The sequence below is a fragment of the Lepisosteus oculatus genome, chromosome 2 (genome assembly GCF_040954835.1).
Source record: "Lepisosteus oculatus isolate fLepOcu1 chromosome 2, fLepOcu1.hap2, whole genome shotgun sequence".
NCBI lineage: Eukaryota > Metazoa > Chordata > Actinopteri > Semionotiformes > Lepisosteidae > Lepisosteus > Lepisosteus oculatus.
This window is the reverse complement of record NC_090697.1, coordinates 70199443-70226368: the sequence shown is the minus strand read 5'-3', so window position 1 is coordinate 70226368 and position 26926 is coordinate 70199443. Positions and strand designations below refer to the sequence as shown.

Below are 26926 nucleotides of genomic sequence, written 5' to 3'. Positions count from 1 at the left end.
AACACTCGAGAATCTGAAAAAAGCTAGTTTTCAAGTTACATATTCATATTTCTTTAGCTCATGGGCACCTTTCCTGGCTCAAAGTCCTCGAAACCTGGGACAAAGGTTACATTATTAGTCAAAAAAGTACCATGATTAATAATAATTATTAATATTAATAATGACCAAAGTAGCATAATAATTACCCATGACACAGTATGGCTTTTCCAACTCTCATAAAAAATGTCATTTAAATCATGTTACGTTCACAACCGGTGATAAAGGGATAATTTGCAAGCAAATTAAAACATCTTCAGATTGTTAAAATCTTATTTATACTTCAAAAATAAAGAAGTACTGATCCAAACCGTGTAAGTAACATAATCACACCTCAATTTAATAGTGCAATTACTGTTTTCGATTCATAATCAATACTAGACATATGCATCTCATGTTATACTGCAACATTCTCGCTATTTGTTTTTTTCAGTAGCACAGTCCAGCACCTCGTATTTGGACTCCTGACCTCCCGCCTCCCCACATGACAAGTTACTTTTACCGTGCCCCGGAAGCGGAAGTGATCTGCGCAGTGGGCCCGGTGGCGTGTGTGTTTTTGAAACGCACAGCCAACGCGAGGGAAGTGATCAGAGTAGAGGGGGGCTGAGAATTAATTCCTAAATACTCTAAACAGTTATCCTGTAGCCGTAAAAGTAAGGGAGATCCCTGGATACAAAACGAAATCGTTTACAGACGTAACAGATATCTTATCTTTCTTCTGCCGAGGTAGGCTTGAGCGGGGAGGTCGGCGTGTGAAGCGCCGGATCAGCCATGGCGGATGTAACTGCTCGGAGCCTGCAGTACGAGTACAAAGCCGTAAGTAGCACAAACAGCGCGCCAGTGCAAATGTAACTATAACTTTTTGTTGTATTCGAGCTTGTGGCGTTCTGTAAGTTTTGCATTGCAAGCTGGAAAAAGTGAAACGTTTGCAACCCTACGCCGCGAGTGTGGGGTGAGATGGGACTGTTCAGTTCCCAATGTAGGGCTGATTTTTCTGTTTACAAGAGGTCTGTGTACCTTTGTATGCAGCAAAGGTGAGTTGTTGCTTAGTTTGCGCTATTCCATTGCATACTTTGGCTTTGACATAAGCCCCTCTTATTTTGTACCAGAGCCTCAGAAGCTCTGGTATTAAGCAGGTTTCTTTGAAGTTGCAGCAATCAAAGATCCGGGGAGGTTTAAATGGCCAATTAAGCCAATAATTATGATTAGGATTAAGAGCTGACCTAGAATGAATATCTACAGATTCCTTGGGTCTCCAAGTTTTGACATTGCTGTTGGTTTAGATCCCAATAGGTGAGTCGGAAGCAAGAAATGAGAGGAGGTATAGAGTTAGTGAAGGAGCCAGTAGGGCCTCATCTGATCACTGATATTTACGCAGCATCTGTTCAGAGTACTTTGTATTGGTCTAAAATTATGATGCATACAGAGCTGTGGCCTGAATGTTTTCTTTTTCTCCCGAACAGAACTCTAATCTTGTACTGCAAGCAGATCGGTCTCTGATCGACCGGACTCGCCGCGATGAGCCCACAGGTGAGGTTCTGTCCCTTGTGGGAAAGCTGGATGGTACCAAGATGGGGGACAAGTCCCAGAGGACAAAGCCACAGATGCTGGAGGAGAGAAGAGCCAAGTAAGACCATATGGGTTTAATAGATCGAGTTCAGAGTCTTTCCTTGCTGTCCTGGGACTAGTGTTTGCCACCTGAAGAGTTTTTTTGTTTTATGAGCATGTGGTGTGTAAACATGGCATAGTGGCCAAATGTTTGTGAACATGGCCATCCGCATAATATAGCCAGATTTCCCGGTGCAGGCTTTTCCTGGAAACGTGTAGACCTGGAAAAAACACTTGAAAATAAAATGTCCTGGTAAAGGAAATACAATAAAGATATGTAGAAAATTCAGTATTGGGTACATTACTACGTGTAAATATACACCTTTTGAATGCTGGTGTGTTTTTTTTAATCGTGTATGTGCATGTGGTAAAATGGGAATAGATCAGTGGATGCTTTTTGTGATGCTGGCTCTCTAGACAGGTTTGGCTAGCCTTGTAATCCTCAAGGACTGGAACTACATAGTCCTTGTGTGTAGTTTTACAGAATGGGACTGATCGTGTGCAGAGTTACCTTTGAGGCACCTGCAGTGTTTAAGCCCACTTTAATGGAAGAGTGTGGGATCCTGTTTGCTGAGGCTCTGGCTGAGCGGTTCAGGGGAGATTGACGACCCTGTGCCCACTTGTTCTTCGTGCAGGAGGAGGAAGAGAGATGAGGACCGGCATGACATCAACAAGATGAAGGGTTTCACCCTGCTGTCAGAGGGCATCGATGAGATGGTGGGCATCGTCTACAAGCCCAAAACCAAGGAGACCAGGGAGACCTATGAGGTTCTTCTCAGCTTCATCCAGGCTGCCCTGGGAGACCAGGTGAGGGGCGTGTTTCAGTAGTCTCTTGTGGTGTTTTGACACATTACTGGAAGCTTTAGGAAGTTTTTTTCTGCAACACAGTGTGGTATGTTTGCAAGGTGTGTTGTGGTGTATGTGCTTCATCACAAAATGTTATCATCCTATTGCCTAATGACTTATATATTACTGCTTTATCGTGATTTTTGTCATGATTGGCACCATCTCAGAATATTAACAAGTTACATTGGGTTGTAACATAGCTTTTAAGAGTGTTTACTAGAACATTAAGAGATGGGGGTTAATAGCATTTTCAAAGCAAAATGTCAAGATGAGGGAGGCTTCTTCCCTGTGACTGATCAGGCATTTTGAATGTCCTTGAAGCCCAGAGACATCTTGTGTGGGGCAGCCGACGAGGTGCTGGCTGTGCTGAAGAACGAGAAGATGAGAGACAAGGAACGACGCAAGGAGATTGAGCAGCTGCTGGGTCCCACTGACGACACGCGTTACCATGTGCTGGTCAACCTGGGCAAGAAGATCAGCGACTACGGAGGAGACAAGGAGCTCCAGAATATGGGTACAGAGTCCACCTGTTACTTTATCACAGGGGCAGCTAGCCTAGAACCTGGAGAGCTGCGGCCTTGTGGATTTTATTTAAGCCTGCATTGTTATATTTGGTTCTTGATCTTAATGGGTGAAAACACCTGTTTTGTTTAATAGTGATTGATGATTTGTAGGTGTGTGCCAGTCCTACAGTATTGAAGCTTACTAGATTAGGATTAATACAAAATTAAATGGATTTATCATTTATAGGAATTGGATAGGAAAGATGTGTCGCAGAACAATATTGTATGTGCATTCTCTCCTGATAATCTTTCATGTTACCATTTTTGTGTTGTAGATGACAATATTGATGAAACGTATGGTGTCAATGTACAGTTTGAGTCTGATGAAGAGGTGAGTATATGTGACATCTAACCTTACCAAATATAAAGAGCTGTAGGCTTCCCTCCCCCAAGAATCCCAATACAAATGAGTACAAAATGGGCAGAAAAATTCAAAGTTGAAATGGCATATGACCTGGAGGAATTTATATCCAGGGTGCCATGTGTCCCAAGATTTAAGTGGGAATTCTGAGTGGCGGGTGAAAATGAGTAGAACTTTTGATTGTCTATTATCTCAAATATTTGTGAAAAATTACATTGGTAGATTTGGTTAAAATGAATATTTCCTGGTTCTTGGATCAGATCTCCTGTTCTGGAATCAATCCAGCATAAGATACTTTATAAGGCACAAAGGAATTTCCTACTCTGAAAGGCTTAAAAATTGTTATTTTTAAGTCAGAGAAGCCGAAGACATTTTTAAAATCCTCTACAGCGCTGAGGGTCTGGAATAAGCAATTCAACCTTATTGTCAAAGCTTATACACTGGCTTTTTACAAGAATCATTTGGATACGTTCCTGGTGTCAATTAGCCTCTAGCAAGCCAATGAACTAGATGGGCCAAATGGCCGGTCTACTCTGGTTTGTGACCTTTCTGCGGCTCTTGTGTGGGGCGTAGCGAATGGAGAAGTCGTATATGTGCTTACAGTTACGATGTGTGTAGCTGTATGTCAGTGTGCTGACAGCTGTGTGTGTTGCAGGAGGGAGATGAGGACCAGTATGGGGAGGTTCGAGATGAAGTGTCTGATGAAGACAGCGAGGGGGTGGAGGCCGATGTGGGCTGTACTCTCAGTGCCAATGTAAGTGTTGCCAGTTCCTCCTGTCTTATTCCCTCTCTACCTCTGAGTGAATCTCCTGTCTCTTTTTCATTCTTATTTCTTGTTCCCTGTTTAGTTTATTTTGTTTTAAAAAAACTATATCCAAGATCAGAATATTTTTGCATCCTTTTTTAATTAATCACATACTCTTTTCCTTTGCGTAAAAAAAGTCAAATTTCAATGTTTCAACTTGGAAAACACCTGGAAACTTGCCGTTTCTGCTTTTATTTTTCAGCCATATTTCAAGCATCTGGATTCCCTTAATGCTCAGAACCGTTCTTCTTTCAAAACTCAAGATTTGTAGTTTCATAGTCTTGTCAGTTAGAATTGTATTTTTGTTCACAAGAGTTCGCAAATAATTGAGAATATTAGGGCTGACAAGGCTGAATGAGATTACTGCAGAAGATATTGCATTTTATCAAACGTGGATTGGACCAGACTTTTCTGTCCTTGTCCCCCAGAAATGAACTTGCCTTATTCCTGTTTCTTCAGCTGGGCTCTTCAGGTGATGTCATGACTGCCAAGAAGAAAGACCTGCACCCTCGTGACATTGATGCCTTCTGGCTCCAGAGGCAGCTGAGTCGTTTCTACGACGATGCCATCGTGTCTCAGAAGAAGGCAGATGAGGTGCTGGAGATCTTGAAGGTGAGGTCGCTGAGCATGCACACCACACATACCTCAGAATCTGGGTACCCCAAATAAGAGCTCTTCCCATCCCTTCAATGAGGAGAAAATTATCCAGATTCTGGGCCTCCACTGAAAAATATAGTAAAACCTGGAAACCAACTTCGGTGTTAGCTGACATTTCTTCTTCACAATATTCTGATTGCACGGATTTCAAAACGTGTATTATATTTTCCTTGAAGCAGCATGGCAGTAGTAAATGTGTGCGACAGTAATAATCGTCTTTTAGTGAAGTAGAAAACAAAAACTTGAAGGTGATTCATTTTTATTTCCTGTCCTGGTTCTTGAACTCCTGTATGGTGTCTTCAGTCAAGTAGGTTCGTGTCTGTCCTGCAGGCAGCATCTGTCTTTTCTAAACATTAGAACACCAGGGAAGGAGAGCAAAGGTTTAGATGTTGGTGGTGGGGTCGGTTCAGTGTATTGGGAGATGTTTGTGTTGCTTTACAGACGGCCAGTGACGACAGGGAGTGTGAGAACCAGCTGGTCCTGCTTCTGGGCTTCAACACCTTTGACTTCATCAAGGTCCTCCGACAGCACCGGCGAATGAGTGAGTCTGGGCTGGTGGTACCTGTGTTTGTGTGGAGGAGTGTGGTGGGCGTAAATGACAGGTCTTGCTCATTGTAATGTTTTACACAATAGCATAGCAGTTACAGGTTACATGGGGATTAGGCTGAAATACAGCTTGGGGAGTAAAAGTGTTTTGCTTACATTTTAATGATGACATTCCAGCTGATTTTTTAATTATTATTTAGGGTGGACAAGCAGTATGTTTAATGCAACTTAAGCTGAACAGAATGATCAAATCGCAGCTTAAACTCTGTGATAGAGAAGTTATTCCTCTCCGTCACTCACATGTTCTGTGCTGTTGCTCCTCAGTCCAGTACTGTACCATGCTGGCCAGCGCTCAGAGTGAGGCGGAAAAGGAGAGGATTATTAGTAAAATGGAAGCAGACCCCGATCTATCCAAAGTGCTGTACCAGCTCCAGGAAACTGAGAAAGAGGACATTATTCGGGTAAGAGATGAGTGTTCAAGATATTAATTGCACTACCAATTACCTCTTTTGGCATGTTATTGCTTCAAATCTCATTCATATTACTTCTAATCAAACCTGCACTTAATTATTTGCTAAGCTCTACATTCCATTCCATTTAAAATAAAGGAGGACTTGAAGTTTAACATTCAAGATGTAACTGTTTTAAATATCACCCTTTATACCAGTATAAAGTTTTATTAATAGTAAAGTATATACCAAGAAATGCTAAACTGTCCTGATCTACCTAGCACTGGAACTGGGAATTATCTTGTGCTAAATAGGCCTAAAAATGAAGTGTGCCAGTACTGGAAGTAGGGCTGCAGTGCTTTGCCTAGAGGGAAGCTGTCTGAGTGGGGGTGTGTTCCTTGCTGCAGGAGGAGCGGTCCAGGAGGGAGCGAGTGAGGAAATCCCGAGTGGATAACGACCTGGAGGCCATGGACCTGGACCAGCAGGGGGAGGTGAGGCCCAGCATTTTCTTCCTCCTGACACTGCGGCCACTTTCCTAGTTTTGATTCAGTTTAGGATATATAATACAGGACAAGGTTACACATAGCAGCCTGACCCATTACTTATGCAAACCTGAGCTCAGCTAATTGTCTCTGGTTTTGTGTTACCCCCCCTGAAATATCCAGTGACAATACTATCTATAAGAATATTTTAAATGAAGAGAAATTTAACAGTAAGTACTTTTCATCATTGAGTTTGAGGTAGGTGTTTGACAGTAGATCAAGCTGTGATTGTAAATAGAGTGGAAGAGTATAATGAAACATCTGCGAGGTTGTACAGAAAGTTCTTTTTATAGGAAGCTAGTGAAAAATCACTTTGAACATGGTGGATAATCTCCAGGATCACACAGGATCACTTTCACTTTGCTGAAATGACTGTTTTCAACTGTGATGTTCCAGGCTCAAGAACGTCATTGGATATTCAAAAGCACGTTCCTTTAAAATGGTTATCGATCTGACTCCTTTAACCTATGTTGAATAGTAACGTTTGATTTTTGATGAAGTCCTTGTACATCGACTTCTACCCAGGTCAAATAATTAAGTTCTCATCTCAAAGTCAGGATATGTCAGGGCACAGCAACAGCTCAGCATAATAGCTAAACCAGTCGATTTCAAGTAAGAAGAAATTAGAAGCTTGAATAAAATCTGAGCATCACTGACAAATAAATGACTATTTCTGTTTATAAATTTCACATTTTTTCCTAAAGTTTCTCAAATGCCAAGAGTAACAGCATTTCTCCTCTTACCCTGTTACTGTTCACCCAGACCCTGGCGCCCAGGCAGCTCCTGGACCTGGAGGACCTCGCTTTCACGCAGGGCAGCCACTTCATGGCCAACAAACGATGCCAGCTGCCCGACGGCTCCTTCAGGAAACAGCGCAAGGGCTATGAGGAGGTGCACGTGCCTGCGCTCAAGCCCAAGCCCTTTGCTGACGATGAGGTACAGCACTCAGCTGTCAGGGGGGTTCAGCCAGGAAGCAGCCTAGCTCCAGGTTCTGGTTTCTAAGGGTCTAGTCAGCTCATGCTCAATTATTACCACAACTTCAAAATACTGGAATGTTACATTTTTCACATAGTGCCTTGGCACTAGTTCTAAGTGTCAGCCTTTGGCATGACTGTCCATTCAGCCCTTGCTTGATGCACAAGTCCAAGTCCACCTTGCACAAGTGTTTATGTTTGCTCTAGTTCTAACATGTCCCTGTCAAAGCATCCCAAAGGGCACAATGTATGAAATGTTTTTAAGTTTTCTAAAACTGAGAAGGTGATCATCCTTTATCAATGCAAAAGTCCCGCGATCCTTCTTTTTACAGTCAAGTATGTCTGTCTGGTCAGACAAATGTTGAATTTGCTTGATGTAAAGAAGAACGAAGTAAAATGTTTCAGACGGTGTAGTCAATGAAAATCTCCTTGTGCTTTGAAACTTATTTTCTTAATCTGACATTTATATATTGAGGTTCTATTTCTATTTTGTACAGGTCTTAGTGCCTATTGAGAAGTTACCCAAGTATGCCCAGGCTGGGTTTGAGGGCTTTAAAACTCTGAACAGGATCCAGAGCAAGCTGTTCAAATCTGCCATGGACACCGATCAGAACCTGCTGGTTTGTGCTCCCACGGTGAGTGTGGACTCTTGGCTCTAATGAGCAAGATCACATGGTTACTGATTTTTTTTTGCCACCTGATATGTTGCCAACTGATCACAGTCGTGACCTAAAAAAGGCAATTGTGATGAGGGATTCAGGGAGACACAAAAACCTGTTAACCTGAATCCAAAATCCTACGTCATAGTTGCGTGGTTCACCATCGGCAGACAGGAGCATGTGAATGAACGAGAAGAAATGGTTAGCAATCCTAATCGGAACTGGCATTTGCATTTTTTCACAAGCCCAAGTCCCCAGCCAATGTACAGGTTGTAGCGGTTGTGTTCTGTCTTGATCAGGAGTGTGTGTTTTGCCTTGGCATTACAGACCTCCTCTTAATTCAGGACAAAATATCAAGAAATACATTTGAAATTCTCTGGACCTGAACAAGTGGGCGTGGGGTTTAAATGTTAATGTGCTGATTGTTGGTGAAGTATTTAGTGGGAAATGGTTGGAGAGGTAATGGTTATATAGTGCAGGTGAATAGCTGGTGTAATCAGGTGGAGAATCTCAACTATGAAGGCCACAGTAACACAAACTGCGTACAATGTATTTTTACTGTACTTTGACCATGTTTTATTTCTTTTAACCATCCAGTCACAGGAATGGACAAGGAGGTGGTTTTATCTGTGTGTAGGCTTCGGCACTATTTAATACTGTCAAACAACGCAGTCAAATAAGTGTCAGGTTAGAGGTGGCGTGTCACAACAGGGAACGGAAAGTACAAGACAGAGCTGAATGGGTGCATATCAAAGAGCAGGAGCCTTCACTTTCTCCTACCCTCTTCCGCAGGGTGCTGGCAAAACCAATGTAGCGCTGATGGCCATGCTGCGCGAGATTGGCAAGCACATCAATCTAGATGGCACCATCAATGTGGACGAGTTCAAAATCATCTACGTGGCCCCCATGAGGTCCCTGGTGCAGGAGATGGTGGGAAGCTTCGGCAAGGTGAGGCGTCTATAGCAAAGTCGCTCTGCTACACTTTTATTATGTAATCGTTGCTGTGATTTGCTTCTTGTAGGATTAAGTTGACATAAGGATTATCATGGTGCCAAGTTAAATCTTTTCTCTCAGGATGTTTTAGCACTATATTTGTAGTAATGACCCTGTTAATATATATATGTAGGGTGCCTTCGTTCATGTCTAATGCTGTTCCCCAGCGCCTGGCCAGCTATGGTATCACAGTTGCCGAGTTGACTGGGGATCACCAGCTGTGCAAGGAGGAGATCAACGCCACTCAGATCATTGTGTGCACACCAGAGAAGTGGGACATCATCACTCGGAAGGGAGGGGAGCGCACCTACACCCAGCTAGTGCGCCTCATCATTATAGTAAGTATACTTGCTGCCCCCATATCCCAGTAAGTAAGCTAGTAAGTGACCTGCATGCTGCTCATTGTGTTCAAATTAAGGCCAGCAAAGGCAGCCATTATCTCCAGCTGAGGTAAGGAGTGTAGTGATGTTTAACCTTTGGTGAGTGAGGTTAACATTTTCGCCATAATGATTGATGATGCTTTTCATAAAATGTCTCATTTGAGTTTATTGGGAAATGTGGAAATCAAACGCAAGAGAAAGTGGTATCCAGATAAGGATGGTAGCATATTTGTTATTTTAAACTACATAGACTTTACTGGGGGTGATGTGGTTTGTCTACTCACGGGTACAGGTGTGAAAATGACTTCAGAGATGTTGGGGAGAAGCAAATTTAAATAGTTTTGAATTTAGGAACGGGTTAATCCAAGCTAGATAGAAGAGCTGTGACTCCCAAGACAGGACTGGCACGTGTAGATTTCTGCTTGTTCCTCCAAGTGATCCCATTCCCGTCATTAGGATGAGATCCACCTTCTCCACGATGACAGAGGACCGGTGCTGGAGTCGCTGGTGGCCAGGACAATCCGCAACATTGAGATGACGCAGGAGGACGTGCGTCTGATCGGCCTGAGCGCCACGCTGCCCAACTACGAGGACGTGGCTACTTTCCTAAGGGTGGACCCTGCCAAAGGGCTCTTCTACTTTGACAACAGGTGACTGTCCATGTCTTTACTCATGGGGATGGGTTGTGAAACAAAAATGAAAACTTGCTTCCTAACGGCTACACAAATGCTTGAAACAATTTAATCGTTATGAACTGTATTGCCACTGAATGCACACCATAGCCATTTGATCCATATACGGCATTTACCCACTTGTCTGTTTTGCAGAAGATATAGTAGCTAAAGATATCATTTCTCTCAGGTGGAAACTAGGTTTCTGCTACTGTTTTTTTCTTTCAAAACCTGTGACGTTTGCTCCCCGTTTTGCTCTGCCTTCAGTTTCCGCCCCGTTCCTCTGGAGCAGACGTACGTGGGGATCACAGAGAAGAAAGCCATCAAGAGGTTCCAGATCATGAATGAGATTGTGTACGAGAAAATCATGGAGCATGCTGGGAAGAACCAGGTGCGATCCTCCCATCCTGACAGCCTAGTTACATTCATTGATGGGGATATGTATGGGTTTTGGGATGTTGCTGAAAATGCCGTTGTAAGAGTAGATGTGAGCTTTGAGTAAACCCATTATATAATACTTAAAACGTTGCATTGTTCTGTCATTTGCATCCAAAATCCTGCAACTGGAAGGGAAAGGCGGTCAATTACAACTGTTTCCAAGTTCAAATGACCAGCTTCTGTTTTTTTTATATATATATTTATATATTTTTATTTTTCTCAAATGTATCTCCCAAAATCATTTTGAAGGAGTTGTGTTTTATAAAAATTGTTATCTTGACAGCTGTGCTAACTCTGGTAAAGCTCGTCTCTGTATAACACTGCATTTGTAGTGAATGTTTCTAACCGCTGGTGTGCAGGTCCTGGTGTTCGTGCATTCCCGGAAGGAGACTGGGAAGACTGCACGTGCGATCAGGGACATGTGTTTGGAAAAGGACACCCTGGGGCTGTTCCTTCGAGAGGGCTCAGCCTCCACTGAAGTCTTGAGGACTGAGGCCGAGCAGTGCAAGGTGAGGAAAGGAGGGGGGGCATTGAGTAAGGGGCCAGAGCTGTAGCAGACGGGAAGTCAGTGAGGAGGGGTTTGGACAGCTCGTTCATAGCAAAAATGTGGGGTGGGGAAAAAGCATGACCCTGACAAGCTAAAACCTGCAGCAAAGAAAATATTTTCATCTTCTCCCAGAACTTGGAGCTGAAGGACCTGCTGCCCTATGGCTTTGCTATTCATCATGCGGGTATGACCAGAGTGGACAGGACACTTGTGGAGGACCTGTTTGCAGATAGACATATCCAGGTTAGCTTCTGTTTCTAAACTTCGTGCAGCTTTTCACTTGAGATCTGTGGTAATGCGGTTACAACACATACAACTTGATGGCATTCCATAGTGATTATATCTTACACATAGCATTGTCTTTACTGAAGCAATTTCCTGTGTGATTTTAAATATTCTGAGATAAATCTGAGTGGCATTCTAGTGCCTTGTCCTTTGTTGGAAATCATATCACAAAAGTGATGGTTGCAGTTTCTGCAGATGTTTAAAAAATAATAAATCTGTGCAAAGTGTTGTTTTTTTCTTAAATGGCTGCTCCTCTGTATAGCTGTATGAGTAAAGATGACAACATGGTGGTGTTCTTCGGCAGGTGCTTGTGTCGACTGCCACTCTGGCCTGGGGTGTGAACTTGCCAGCACACACTGTCATTATCAAAGGGACCCAGGTGTACAGTCCAGAGAAGGGGCGCTGGACAGAGCTGGGAGCTCTGGACATTCTGCAGGTAAGTTAATTGTCAGTGTTGGGGGCTTCATACCACAGCAGACCTTTTCTCTTTGGACCTTTTTGAATGATTTTAACCCTTTAAAGAGGTTTGATGTGTGTCAGGCTACATTCAAGAACTGCATGGAGGAAAACTGTTAATTAACTACAGTTACATGTTTAAACATTTGCTTTTGTAGAAGTTGACAGATGTCGTCTCTGCTTTCTCTAACAAGTTCTACATTGTAATCGGCCTTGTACGTTTATAAATCCCCTGTGAATGTGAACTTGGAATGTTTCAGCTGAATTTAACTTGTAGTCTTGAACTTGTTAAATATCCATTTCTTGATTTCGTTTTTTTTTCCGTTTATTTTAATGCAATATGAATATCACCCTGGATAGATGATAATTCTACATGCTTTATGGCTTGTGCTAGACCATGCTGTTAAGACCCAGGTCTCAAGGGAAGTGTTTTGATCTGAATTGTTGACAAGATCATCCTTTGCGTTTCCAGATGCTGGGAAGAGCTGGGCGTCCCCAGTATGACACAAAGGGAGAGGGCATCCTGATCACATCACATGGGGAGCTGCAGTACTATCTGTCTCTACTCAACCAGCAGCTGCCCATTGAGAGCCAGATGGTGTCCAAGCTGCCTGACATGCTTAATGCCGAGATCGTCCTGGGCAATGTGCAGACTGCGAAGGTATAGCTTGCAAGCTATGTAACCAATAATTAAGGTGTACCATTATCTTATGTTTTCTGAAAAAAAGTTAGAAAGCATTATATGAACATCCAGTAAAGTAAATAGAAGCATTAATAATGTGCTGGCTGTATAGTTGTGCTGACACCTACCTGGCTTGTTATAGAATCTTGTTCAATAAACTAAGTTTGTGATTTTGAATCCCTCAGTCGGTTGATTCACATTTTATTACGGTTTTGCAGATTTCCCCATAAGTGTTGCAAACATTAAGTTTGCATTATTATGTCTGTATGCTTTGCTGTTATGTTACCCCGTTTTCATTTTTCTTTGCTACATTTACACTCCACTTTCTCCATGTCATCCTGCAGGATGCAGTGAACTGGCTGGGCTACACCTACCTGTATATCCGGGTACTGAGGAACCCCACCCTGTACGGGGTGTCTCATGACGAGAAGGCTGCTGACCCTCTCCTGGAACGGAGGCGCCTGGATCTGGTGCACACTGCTGCAGTCGTCCTGGACAAGAACAACCTGATTAAATACGACAAGAGGTCCGGCAGCTTCCAGGTACTGCAGATGAGCTGGGGGGAAAGGAGAGGAGCACTACAGCACAGGATTGGGAACAGTTGTCAGCAGCTAGTTTGCTTTCCCAGTAATGATGTGTGCATTTGGTTCCTCTGACAGTTCTCATGAAAAGGCTGCTAAATTAGGGGAATAATATGGCGAACCTTTTTTGAACCAATGTACTATAGCATGAAATATGGTTGTGGATTTAGTTTCCCGTCTTTTAACAGATCGGTGGGATCAAGATTAGTAACAGTTAAAGGCTAATTTCCCTTCTGACCTACTCTCTTCTGTTCTCCTGTACCTCATTTCTTTGCAACTTTCCCTCTGTCCCTTACACTGAAGAAGAATGTTGTATTTCTTTTCCTTACCTTTCAGAATGGATTGAACCTTTACCTGTTCTAATGCTGTCTATGCATGCAGATGCAGTACCCTGCTCAAATCTCAAGATGTTTAGTGCCTTGCTGTGTGGTTCTCCTATATCACTGGCTTTTTTGCTTGCGCTTGCCCCTCTAGGTAACGGACCTGGGCCGCATTGCTAGCCACTTCTACATCACCCACGACTCCATCCAGACCTACAACCAGCTGCTGAAGCCCACACTCAGTGAGATCGAGCTCTTCCGCGTCTTCTCCCTGTCCTCCGAGTTCAGGAACATCACTGTGCGCGAGGTGAGCCTTGTGACCTCCCCCTGCAATACTACCCTGCACCATCCTCTTCGCACAGTCATCAGGGATTTCTGTGCGACTGGAATCACACGAGCTCTCGGGCTAGGTTACGCAAGTCGCATGAGTCCGTTACGGTCTTTAGTAGTAGAAGCCCAGGATTAAATTTTAGTTTCATTCTGTTAAATTCCCACATGGTTTCAACTGGTGTTAAAATTGATGCTTTGTGAATGTGTTGAAGTAGAAAGTGAGTGAGCATTTTGGAGGTTTGTAAATTCTCTAGTGCTGAGATCCAAAGCAACCTAATACAATTAGCAGGTGGGCTCTGTGTTGGATACATTGCTGTATAGCTCACGTACGGTAGAAGGACAGAACAGTCAGAAGTTAAGTATGTTGCTCAAGGTAATGCACCATGAGTCAGTGACAGGGCCTCTTCTGTCAAACATTAAAGAATGTATTGCTTAGATATATGCAGTACCTGGACACCATCACTGATGAATTTGATTTTAGACCTTTCCAGTTATGCACCGGGTAATGAGTTGTGCCTTCTTTTTTCCCCATTTTGTTAAACAGGAGGAGAAACTGGAGCTTCAGAAGCTACTGGAGAGAGTCCCCATTCCTGTAAAGGAGAGCATTGAGGAGCCCAGTGCCAAGGTGCGATGTTCAAGGAATCTGTAATGCCTGCGAGAGACTTGTCTTCATATTGCAGCAAACCTTCCACTAATCTAATCATCAGCTGAGATGTCATGTCGTTCCTCTCTGCCTGAACAGCAAAATAATTTATTCATTAATATTACATGAATATGTAAATTTAATCTTGATTTCGTTTGCCAAATTACAATTTTGAAGTTTGGATTTTAAAGAACGTTTTGTTAAATTACAATTCAGTATCCAATACCCAGGTATTAATGGATTACTTGCATCTCCAGCACAAGAGTTCTGTTCTCAGACTGGTTAGTTGCAGAATGTCAGGGAGTTAGTTCTCCTTCCAGTGTGTAAGTGTTCCTGTTCGTCTCTGCAGATCAATGTGCTGCTACAGGCCTACATCTCCCAGCTGAAACTGGAGGGTTTTGCTCTGATGGCAGACATGGTATATGTCACACAGGTGAGTGAAGGAGAGAGAATTTCAACATAAGTAATGTTGATTTGTGAGTCTTCGAATGTCATGGTGCATCATGCAAATATAATAGAAATACATAACCCTCTTTCTTGGTGTAAACACAGTGTCAGCATAGCTGTGGCTTGGTTGAGGTTATGACTGGTGGATTGTTTCAGAAACTTCATTGTTCCAGAATGTACCCAACTCTGTTTCATCTCTCTCTACAGTCTGCAGGACGTCTAATGAGGGCGATATTCGAGATCGTCCTGAACCGGGGCTGGGCCCAGCTTACTGACAAGACCATCAACCTCTGCAAGATGATTGACAAGAGAATGTGAGTCTTTGCCTGCTGTCTGCCACCAGCACATCCTAGGCTGTCATGTATTCAGTACAAGTAATCAAAGGAAAATCCTGCCCCCTAACAAAAGCAAGACAAGGCTTTTTTTCCAGTTTGCTGCTGCTGCCCACTCACAAACCTTTTTCCAAGCAGCTTTTCCATGACATTTTGTCTTTTCAGGCCAATATTTTTTAGGGTGTGTATTTTGTGGTTGGTTATAAGTTGAGACAATGCAAAGCAAGTTACTATTAAAAAAATCTCTACCTCACAGATTTCTAAATGGGAAATTATATGAAACTGTTTTTCAGAGATATTGGTTTAAATAAGTATTTTAATACATAGTCTGGCATTATTCAGAAAGTGATTGGATTCCAGGAAACAGGACTCCTTCCTGTTGGACCTGTGGCTCTCGGGTTTGTTTCAGTACGCTAAGTGTATCTGCTGGGACAGGGTCATCCTCTAACCCACCAGTCTCTCCCCATCAGGTGGCAGTCCATGTCTCCACTGCGGCAATTCAGGAAGCTGCCTGAAGAAGTCATCAAGAAGATCGAAAAGAAGAACTTCCCCTTCGAGCGTCTCTACGACCTCAACCACAACGAAATAGGTGAATCTTTTATCACTTGAATCACTCTTCACATCCGATTGGACACCAGCTAACAGGACAAGACTCTTGTTCTTCTCCCTGGCCTGTTATCTCCTAGTAGCATAAATTCCAGGATTGTGCCACACTGAACGTAACCCTAGATGTACTGTATCCACAGTACAGTCATTTAGGTGTCCAACACCTAAAGTTTCCTTCACGTTCTGTTTCTTCAGGGGAGCTGATCCGCATGCCTAAAATGGGCAAGACCATTCATAAATACGTGCACCAGTTCCCCAAACTGGACCTGTCTGTGCACCTGCAGCCCATCACGCGGTCCACTTTGAAGGTGGAGCTGACCATTACCCCAGACTTCCAGTGGGATGAAAAGGTGAGCTCTCCATCCCTCCTCTTCACTTTCCCTTGCTGATTGTAGTCTGTTATTTTTTCCTTCTTCTTTTCAATTTGACTCTCTCTCTGAGTGGTGTATCAATTGTGGTACAGATTCTCCTTTTGTTGAAGAACAAAGTCATGTCCGGTTCTCATAGGGTTAATCTTGGGAGTTGCTTCCCTCTCTGCAGGTCCATGGCACCTCTGAGGCGTTCTGGATCCTGGTGGAGGATGTGGACAGTGAGGTCATCCTGCACCATGAGTACTTCCTGCTCAAGGCCAAGTACGCCCAAGACGAGCACCTGGTCACGTTCTTCGTGCCTGTGTTTGAGCCACTGCCCCCCCAGTACTTCATCCGTGTGGCCTCGGACCGCTGGCTGTGTGAGTGAGCATTTTGACTGCTACCATGCGTGTGTATGAGACTAGATTATCACCTTTAAAGTGATAAAATGATTTTAGTAGCTAAAGAGCAAATGGTGGCTTTTTTAAAGAAGTGAATTCTGTCGGGTTTTCTGTCTTTCTCTTAGAATTGAACGAATATGGTGAAGGCAGTCTTATAAATAAAAACGTCAGGAGAGGATTTGTTAAAAAAACTAAGTGGAAGCGCCTTTGGTCCACTTCTTTGATTCATTTGTGCGCGATGCCAATCTCTGAGCCAGCTCCTGTTATTTATTTTCTTGCGTGTTCCACAGCCTGCGAGACCCAGCTCCCCGTGTCATTTCGGCACTTGATCCTGCCGGAAAAGTACCCCCCGCCAACGGAGCTGTTGGATTTGCAGCCCCTGCCTGTCTCGGCCCTGAGGAACAGCGCTTTCGAGAGTCTCTACCAGGACAGGTTCCCCTTCTTCAACCCCATCCAGACGCAGGGTAAGCAGGCCCCCCCATCACATCACGGTTGGGGAAATACAGGAGAGACTCCCACAGGACAGCCGATTTGAATATTCAGTGTTAATTTTCATGTATCATATCAAAAATATTCTATACCACTCATATTTATGATTCTCCAGCTCGGCAAACCCTGAGATTCGAGATTCCCATTATGCTGCAGTCTGGTGATTTCTATTCTCCTCTCCTAGTGGAGTCTGGCCAGTGCCTTTGTCATTGCTCAATGTTTTTGGCTTTTATTGAAGATCTTTCTTTCCGGTTGATGGTAGATGGTTAATCTCGCATTCTGTCTCCGTGTGGCTCCCCCTAGTGTTCAATGCTGTGTACAACAGTGATGACAATGTGTTTGTGGGCGCGCCGACGGGCAGCGGGAAGACCATCTGTGCAGAGTTTGCCATCTTGAGAATGCTGCTGCAGAATGCAGAGGGGCGCTGTGTCTATATCACACCCATGGAGGCTCTGGCCGAGCAGGTAAGTGTTGCTGTAGCTCTGATTAACCCTGAAAAACAATGGGACCTTTCACCTAATTTTTCTTTCCTCTGTCCTGACTTGTCGCCTACATCATTTGCACCCATCTTAGTAAACGAGCACTACTGCAGAGGTGGGCAAGACCTCAGTAGCAATTTAGTCTTGATCTAAGAATTCATGAAGACCTCAAGACAAAGGCATGATGGAGGTCCTGTCACTCCCACCAGGCTGACTGCATCATAGAAAACTACAAATTTTACATCCAGTGCAAATATCCAAGTTGTGTTATTGACTTAGCCTTCACTGTACCTTACCTTATCATGTCCACGCTCTTAATAAGGGATCCTCAACTCCTTTCTTTTATAGGGGCTTAGGATTTTCTGGTTTTCAGTCCACCTGAACTCTTAATTAAACTAGTCATTAACTGACTCCCTCTATTACTTTTCTCCGATTTCTCCAAAGATCATGGAAGTTCAGTGAATCTTGCTAGTCCAAAGTCCTCACTGACCTCTGCAGTTACTTGTGTAATCTTGTATGTTCTGTATAGTCTGCCTGACTGTAAGCTTCTCTGCACTTGGCCCCATCAGGTGTTTGCAGACTGGTATGAGAAATTCCAGGAGACGCTGAGCAAGAAGGTGGTTCTGCTGACAGGGGAGACCAGCACGGATCTCAAGTTGCTTGGGAAGGGCGACATCATCATCAGCACTCCAGAGAAGTGGGATATCTTGTCCCGGCGCTGGAAGCAGCGCAAGAACGTCCAGAACGTCAGCCTGTTCATCATTGACGAGACACACCTCATTGGGGGGGAGAATGGGGTAGGTGTTGGTGTGCTTCCTCTCGACTTAATTCAGGGGTGCTTAGTGTTTGTGAATACGGGTCCCTTTTTGACTCGTAGTTTCTTTGTGGTTCTCTAGAAAAAACAATAGTGTAGTACCCGTTTTGTTTTTGTGAGGGTCATGATCAGATTTGAATGAAAAGGGCCTTGACCTCTCTTAAGAGTCAGTTTGAATGAGTTCAGTATTTGCATGAAATAAAATTATCTAGACCATATGAAAAGTTGCAAATGATAGAAAGCCAAATGTCATACAGACTTATTGAAAGAAGCCAGGGTTCAACAGCATGGCTAACTAGCTTGTCCCACAGCCCTTTGGGAAAAGAAATGCCTCGTGTTCTTGGTTTCATATGCTCTTCTATGTAGTTTTATATGGAATTATCTGTTCTCTCCTGACCCGTGTGGCACAACAATAACCCGTGCTTTCTCCCCAACACAGCCCGTTCTGGAGGTGATCTGTTCCAGGATGCGCTATATCTCCTCTCAGATCGAGCGGCCAATCCGCATCGTCGCTCTCAGCTCCTCCCTCTCCAATGCCAAGGACGTTGCCCATTGGCTGGGCTGCAGCACCACGGCAACGTTCAACTTCCACCCCAACGTGCGCCCCGTCCCACTGGAGCTGCACATCCAGGTAATGAGTGTGACATTTCTGTTACGAGATGTGGCTTGGTGGTTGTTTTCATCTTATCCTTTCATCCTAGAATCTTTATTGATCCTTAAAAAATAGGAAGAACATCCTTTGTTTATCGGAGCGGTCATTTTTTTTTGGAGTTTGCATGTTGTCTGTTTTCAGCCAGTTGCTCCTCCAACATCCCAAAGATGGTCAAGGTAGATTTGTTCAGCTGCTTTAAATTGATAGCCAGGTCAGGAGTTTTCTGGTTTATCTGATACTACTTATATGACCGTAGAGAAACAGGACCTGTTGAGTTTGATTATTGTTGTTTTTACACAGTTACCTATCAAAAGTCTGGATGGTGCTTGATGTTTTTTGAGAATTCGATCAACATCAAGATGAGTAAAAATAAGAAATTGGGTCATGCTGAATTTGAGCCAGAGTTACCCAGCAGCAGCTCGAAGTGGCTTGAGGTTGCAGTGCTGTTTTTTTTGTCTGTCTTCGACCTCAGGGTTTCAACGTGAGCCACACACAGACCCGCCTGCTGTCCATGGCCAAGCCGGTGTACCATGCGATCATGAAGCACTCTCCCAGCAAGCCCGCCATCGTGTTCGTGCCGTCCCGCAAGCAGACGCGGCTCACTGCCATCGACATCCTCACCTTCTGCACTGCCGACATCACGCCGCAGAGGTGACGAATCGGCTTCTTGTCAAGAATGTTTTTCTGCTTTCGTCCGTGTACTCTGTTCAGCAGAGGTCCTACACTACAGGGAAAATGCTGAATACATAGCCTGGAGGTTTACTAATGTTGAGCTCAGCAGCCGTGTTTGGAGAAGCTACAACGAAAACAACTTTGAAGATCGTCTCAGGTCCCACTGCAGTCGCATGGAAAATGATTCAAGATCACAGTGAAAGAGGGGTAGAAGGGTTACTCACATTTCTGAAAGAGGATCTCAAGGAGTGAGAAGCTCTAGGCACTGAGGTGCCTTTAAAACTAAGCTCTCTTTCTACTAAAATGGTTTATTTTATTTGTTTCTCTTTGCATTGCCCTTAAATCTTTCCTTGGACCTGTGTTACTTTCCGAACAGCTCAGTCTGTCCAATGGAGTGCCTTACAAATGATGTTTCCCTGGCCATGTTGTGTCCTCAGGTTCCTTCACTGCACAGAGAAGGACCTGTCCCCTTACCTAGAGAAGCTGAGCGATGTGACGCTAAAGGAGACGCTAGCCAACGGAGTGGGGTACCTCCACGAGGGCCTGACCCCCACCGAGCGCAGGATTGTGGAGCAGCTTTTCAATTCTGGTGAGGGGAGTGAGACTGATTGGCATGGTCAGTAGGTTATGCCCATGGTCTAATTAGGTGGGGGTTGGCATATTAGCTTAGGAGGGAGACAGCCTGTCAATTAATTGAGATAATTGAACCTAGATATTGCAGAGCATAGAACAGGTCCACAATTGCTATGGAGAAATATCTCACATTTGCTCTGCAGTGGGTATTATGTAGGTTTTGGAGATAAAATCTGCTACATAAATGTTTTGGGAGACAAGCTTATGGAAGGCACTGTGCTCCTCGTTACAAGGTAGATAAAATGTGCATTTACCTCTGAATGCATGTTTCACAGGAAGGAGGAAGGGGACTGTCTGCCAGTATGCATTTTATTCATGGTTGGGAGCTAAATTCACACATGACAATGTTGCACACAGAAACTCCATTTGAGGTCTCACACAGTTGTCATAGACTGAAGTAAAAACCGAATGGCAGCTGGCTGTCTGTTTATTTTAAGAAAATAAAATACAGCACCATGGTGTTGAACATGCGTGTGGTATTCTGATGTGTATGACCTCTCTTTCTCAGGTGCTGTGCAGGTGGTGGTGGCATCTCGCTCGCTCTGCTGGGGAACCAGCATATCTTCCCACCTGGTGATCGTCATGGACACACAGTATTACAATGGCAAAATCCATGCGTGAGTCTCCCACCCAAGCTACTTTTCACTTCTTGGTTGCATGCTTTAAGTTCTTGGGTTTAAAGCATGATATTGAGCTTCATGAACTTCAGTTCTTTTAACTGCCCACCTCTGCAGATCTGTTCCTTACAAATACGTTTTTTGTCTCGTCTATTGCGTTTAGACCGGTATGTGCATTGCCCCTCTAAGGGATTTACGTTAGTAAAGGGAAGCTGCCTCCTCTTCTCCGTCTCTCAGGTATGTCGACTATCCGATCTACGACGTGCTGCAGATGGTGGGCAGGGCGAACCGGCCTCTGCAGGATGACGAGGGCCGCTGTGTCATCATGTGTCAGGGCTCCAAGAAGGTAAGACTTGGCCGCTCCTGCTGGCGCCACCCTCACACAGCTCACCTGCTCTCGGCGTGCAACAGGGGAGAAGACTGGAGGAGCTTGGGAGGTCATTGAGGCCAGCTGGTAAAATCAGCATTTGAGTTACGAGGAAAAAGAAAATCGCAAGGTGGATTAATTTTTTACTTAGATAGGTATAGCTCTCTTTCAGATCTGGAGAGCCACAGATATGCAGGTTTTATAGGGAGGTTTAATATGCCACTATAGGAAAGAACCTCAATGGAAATAGTGATAATTTAAACCAATTAAGTAATTAATGTATTTGCCAAATTCTTATCTGGGATGAGGTTTGACCAGTAGTGTCATTGAATTAGACGCACTGTTTGTTACAATACGTCCTACAGTCTTCAAAGCTTTGGTTGGTTAACACAGAATCCTTGCAGATAGTATCATGTCTCATGTGCAGCTTCAGTGGTTGCTATAACATGCTCACTTGTCTTGTTACACAGGATTTCTTCAAAAAATTCCTGTATGAACCATTGCCAGTGGAGTCTCACCTGGACCACTGTCTCCATGACCACTTCAATGCTGAGATCGTCACCAAGACGGTGGAGAACAAGCAGGATGCTGTGGACTACCTCACTTGGACCTTTCTGTACCGCCGTATGACCCAGAACCCCAACTACTACAATTTACAGGGTGAGCTGCCAGAGAGAGCACCTGATGCACTTACACGCAAAGCTGAACCGCAATATAACTGCAGTCAAGGCCGCAATCTCCCTGAACAGCACTCACAGCTACACCCCCTTGCACTCCAGCCTTCACACTCTGAACTCATCGCGATATGAATATCAACCCCCCCCCCCCCCCGAATAATTTCACAATGCATTCCTCCTGCACCACTATTGAATCTCAGGGTGAATGGTATAACGCTGCTGTACATGATGGGTTCAGAATCTGCACACGACGGCATTCAGAGGTGGCTGAACAATGCCAACTGAAAAGCACTGTCATAATGGGGTCTGCATCTCCCTCCTTCCACAGGCATGTCCCACAGGCACTTGTCAGACCACCTCTCGGAGCTGGTGGAGCACACGCTGAACGATCTGGAGCAGTCCAAGTGCATCAGCATCGAGGACGAGATGGACGTGGCACCTCTCAACCTGGGCATGATTGCGGCCTACTACTATATCAACTACACCACTATCGGTACCTCCCCTGCTTTCCTCTCACTTCGTGTCAAATGGACGCTATTAATTTCTTAATGTGCAACAGTTCTCCAGAATGAAATAGGAGGTACCCTAGAGTCTGCACGTTTGAGCTTTAGCTTCTTGTAATGCTTGATGCCGGTCAGTATTCATCAAAAGTTTAGAAAAACCTTTGAAAATGAATGTAAAATAAAAATATTAGTTTCAATTATCCATTATAAGTATGCATTATCCATTTAATCTCTCATTCTTTTTTTAATCCCTTTTCAGAGCTGTTCAGTATGTCTCTCAATGCCAAGACGAAGATCCGTGGGCTCATTGAGATCATTTCCAATGCTGCCGAGTACAAGAACATTCCCATCAGGCACCATGAGGACACACTGCTGCGGCAGGTAGGGACACAGAGCCAGGGGATACAACCAGATACTGCCCGATCTGGCTTCTCCATTCCTTATCCTGGGGAGCCCTGATCTAGTTTGTGTTACAGCTCCTCTGTTTCTAAACACTGGGAATACTGGGATATATTGTCAATTCCGAATCTATTCATTTAAGAAAATCAAATCCTTGACTGTTGAAGGATACGTAGATTTTGATTCTAGGACATCTCCACATTAATTAACAAATCACCTGCCTAATTGAAGATCATTGTTTATTCTTGACCTCTAAAAGCTGCTGGAATGGGACTCCTGACCTACTGTATATCACAATATCTGCATTTTCATGTTATGAATAAACCATGGCAGAACAATGCCTGCTTAACCGGGGCAATTTTTAAATAAAACTCCAGAAGTAGCAGGTTCCAATTAGTAGACTCCAGTGTTTATTTTTCATCTGGTCCTAAATGTTATTCTCTCTCTCCAATCCTGGCACAGCTGGCACAGAAGGTCCCCCACAAGCTCAACAACCCCAAATTCAATGACCCTCATGTGAAGACCAATCTCCTGCTCCAGGCCCACCTGTCCCGCATGCAGCTGAGCGCCGAGCTGCAGTCGGACACGGAGGAGATCCTTAGCAAGGTGGGCTTTCTCCCTCTTCGTGGACACCTCAGTTCCTCAGACAGCAGCCCCACTGTTCCGTTTCATCCTTGCAAGTGCAGGGAAACTTCTATTCAGCATGGCCATCTGGATCTTAGCAGTACAAAGTGTGTGGGTTGAGAAAACTTGTCAGTAGTTCAGCACGGTCTACTGTCTTATCAAGCTTACTCACTTTAACACTGGATTGAGCCTGCTGCTCTCTTGTGCGGTACTGGCTGCACGGTCTGATGTCCCTGGTCCAGTTCAGGTAGACCAATGCTTTCTGACTTTATAAATGATAACAAGGACATCCGTTTGATCTAGACTGTTGTTCCTAGCCAGGCTGATTATCACACCCTCTCCCGTGGTATGGCTGTGTTTGCCATTGATGCCCTTTTCAGTATTGGCACCGGGCAGTGTTGTACCTACTCACTACTCACTCTGTTGTCTTTTCCAGGCTATCCGTCTGATCCAGGCCTGTGTGGATGTGCTGTCCAGTAATGGCTGGCTGAGCCCGGCGCTGGCTGCCATGGAGCTGGCCCAGATGGTGACCCAGGCCATGTGGTCCAAGGACTCCTACCTGAAACAGCTGCCCTACTTCACCTCTGAGCACATCAAGCGCTGCACGGATAAGGCAAGGATCTCATCTCTGTTTACTCAGTCTAATTCTGCAGTGTTTGGTGTGCTTGTTTTTAAACCAGTCCAGTCTAGATCTGGGAATCGGCTCAATCAGAAATGAAATTAATCACAGAGACGTATGGTTAGGCCAAACTCTTGCGATGGCATGTAATAGAAAGGCATATGGCTGTATTTTTTCTAATATTTAAGCAATACCGAGGGGTGATCGCTCTGGCTGACCAAAGCAAAGTGTCTGATGTGTTTGTGGTCATGGGTCTGTTCCCAGGGTGTCGAGAGCATATTTGACATCATGGAGATGGAGGACGACGAGCGCAGTGGCTTGCTGCAGCTCTCGGATGGCCAGATGGCGGACGTGGCTCGTTTCTGCAACCGCTACCCCAACATCGAGCTCTCCTACGAGGTGGCCGAGAAGGACGGCGTCAAGAGGTGAGGGAAGGGCTCTTGGAGGCGGTCCTGCACTCCCATAGATTAGGAGTGAAAGACATGATGGGGTTCCTGTCACTCCCACCAGGATGACACAGTATCATAGAAATCTACAGACTTTACATGCAGTGCAAATATTTGAGCGTGACCTATACTTGACATGAAAAGGGATGTTGAGGATCAGTTGTTTGTAAAGAATGACACGGGCATAAAGTATTATTAAAAACAGCTCTATATGGTGGGGGAAAAAAGTCACGATAAGCTTTTAATCAGCAAGGTTTCTAATTTAACTGTTAATGAGTTTAGTTAGCCTATTCCTGGAGAATGGTTTACCGTGCATAATATGCAAAAATGTCTAATGCCCTCTGTCCACAGCGGAGGCCCCGTGGTGGTTCTGGTACAGCTGGAGAGAGAGGAGGAGGTGACCGGGCCCGTCATTGCGCCACTCTTCCCACAGGTGAGGAAGAAGTTTTCTTTTATCTGGCTTAGAGCTGCTCTGTGGCAGGTGAACTGTGCAGTCTTATCTGGCCAGTTTTACTGCTAATTGGGCATTTTGTTTTCATGGCTCATCTGATCTCCTGTTTTTCCAGAAACGCGAGGAGGGCTGGTGGGTGGTGATTGGAGACCCCAAATCCAACAGCCTGATTTCCATTAAGAGATTGACGCTGCAGCAGAAGGCTAAGGTAAGACAGCGCTGGTCATGGAGTTCCATTTTAGAGGCCAGCACCGAACAGGACCCAGAAAGTCCTCCATGTCCAGCTGACATCGATATTTGTCTCAATATGGAATATATTTACATGATTATTAAATTAACAACATTGGCATCATTTCATTTATATTTCTCTTATATAAAACCTGTCAACGGGTACATGCTGTCAATCAGTAACACCGCTCATAATCAAAACTGTGAAAAGTATCCACATGTACCCTTGTCAGATGTATCATTATATCTTGCTCCTAAATGTAGTGTATTTAGCTGTACTATATTAAATTACCCCTGCTTGCTGGACAGGCACATTTAGTGATGCTGGAAAAAACACCTTATGGTGGATATCTCCTTTACTGCCATAGTGTCACTACCTACCAGCGTTACTGTTTCATATCTTTCTTGGGGACAATAAATAATGGGGCTTACTTGATTTTCTCCATCTCGCGTAGGTGAAACTGGACTTTGTTGCACCTGCCCAGGGTGTCCACAACTACACCCTGTACTTCATGAGCGATGCTTACATGGGCTGTGACCAGGAGTACAAGTTCAGTGTGGATGTGAAGGAGGCTGACAGCGAGGGGGACAGTGATTCTGACTGAGAGTGATCCCCCCCCCCAAATCATCTGGACTGAATCAGTCCTGGGTGGCCAGCTCCCTGATCTTCGTATATCACGATTTCAAGCTCTGAAACAATTTGTAAAAGGAAATTGACAGATTACGCAATGTTGCATTCCAACGCAGGCTTTTTTGTCATATAATCAGGCTCGCATGTTACTATGCTACGTAAAGCGGAGATCTTCAGAATTCAAATCTAGGTTAAGTGTTATCTGCCCTTCTTAGGCCCACCCTCTACCTAAAATAGCAATGATCAAGGAACTTCAACTCCCACCAGCCTTTGAGATAGTGGGGATGCTCAAGAACGTGTCAGGTGGCTGTACATTAACCATCATTGATTCAGTGTTGTATGGTTGTTTGTTCTTATCACGGATAACATTGCTAATGTGTACAGAATACAGGCAATTAGTGCATTAGTCCTGCTGTTTTTAAAAGAGGAAATGTGTTAAGTAAGAAATGTTAAAACTGTCTTGCTGAACTTCTCCCCCCCATAGTTGATGTAGATTGGTTTTTACATTTATTGACGAGTGGGTAAAATATCCTTGGTATTTTTTTATGCGATTAAGTGCTCTGAGAGGGGTGTTCCTCTACAAATGCTGCAAGTGAATTTGAAATTAAAGTTTTTGTACAGACATTTTCTTTCAATTGTGAAAAGGCTCGAGATTGATGTCAAGTTTAGATCTGCAGTGGACGAATACAGCTGTCTGTCATCAATCCAAATAAAGACCATGAGCACAAAAAACAGCTTCTGTTCATTTTGTATTAAATTGAATTAACCTGTACTTGTTCCTTTGCAGCCAACTCTGATGCATCTCCCTGCTTCAACCTCTTTCTATTTAAATGTACATTTTCTTCAATATAACGTGGATATCAAAACCCTTGTACACACCCTTAGTGAAATTTCAGTTTTTATTGATGAAAACACTAAACTCAAGACAAATCATGTGAGATCTTTTTTCACATTTAATAAGAGCTTGTAAGCAACTATATTAAGTGAAAACAAATCGATCATTTTTAGGGAAAAAAAAAACTTTCAATGCCTTGGCTGCATAAGTGTGCACACCCTTTATAAAGAGGGTTGTAAATGTGTTCAGATTTAACCAATCACATTCCAAATCATGTACAAA

At 44.0% G+C, this 26926-nt stretch overlaps 1 protein-coding gene across 1 annotated transcript; it reads left to right on the top strand.

Annotated features, from left to right (window-relative positions):
- Positions 1-574: 574 nt before the first annotated feature.
- Positions 575-26541, top strand: snrnp200 (small nuclear ribonucleoprotein 200 (U5)). The gene is made up of 45 exons (XM_006625327.3): positions 575-852; positions 1500-1663; positions 2280-2451; positions 2812-3004; positions 3329-3384; positions 4070-4168; positions 4679-4831; positions 5318-5417; positions 5747-5883; positions 6279-6362; positions 7176-7349; positions 7885-8022; positions 8839-8994; positions 9207-9377; positions 9876-10069; positions 10358-10481; positions 10888-11037; positions 11208-11318; positions 11665-11796; positions 12289-12477; positions 12843-13040; positions 13554-13706; positions 14274-14354; positions 14722-14805; positions 15027-15133; positions 15622-15740; positions 15953-16107; positions 16298-16487; positions 16799-16972; positions 17301-17461; positions 18046-18273; positions 18730-18921; positions 19415-19593; positions 20052-20203; positions 20756-20864; positions 21102-21210; positions 21702-21891; positions 22237-22401; positions 22671-22792; positions 23273-23416; positions 23871-24047; positions 24318-24478; positions 24851-24932; positions 25066-25158; positions 25634-26541. The coding sequence occupies exons 1-45, from the start codon at positions 808-810 to the stop codon at positions 25781-25783; spliced, it is 6417 nt and encodes a 2138-aa protein (XP_006625390.2). The 5' UTR covers positions 575-807; the 3' UTR covers positions 25784-26541.
- Positions 26542-26926: the final 385 nt, after the last annotated feature.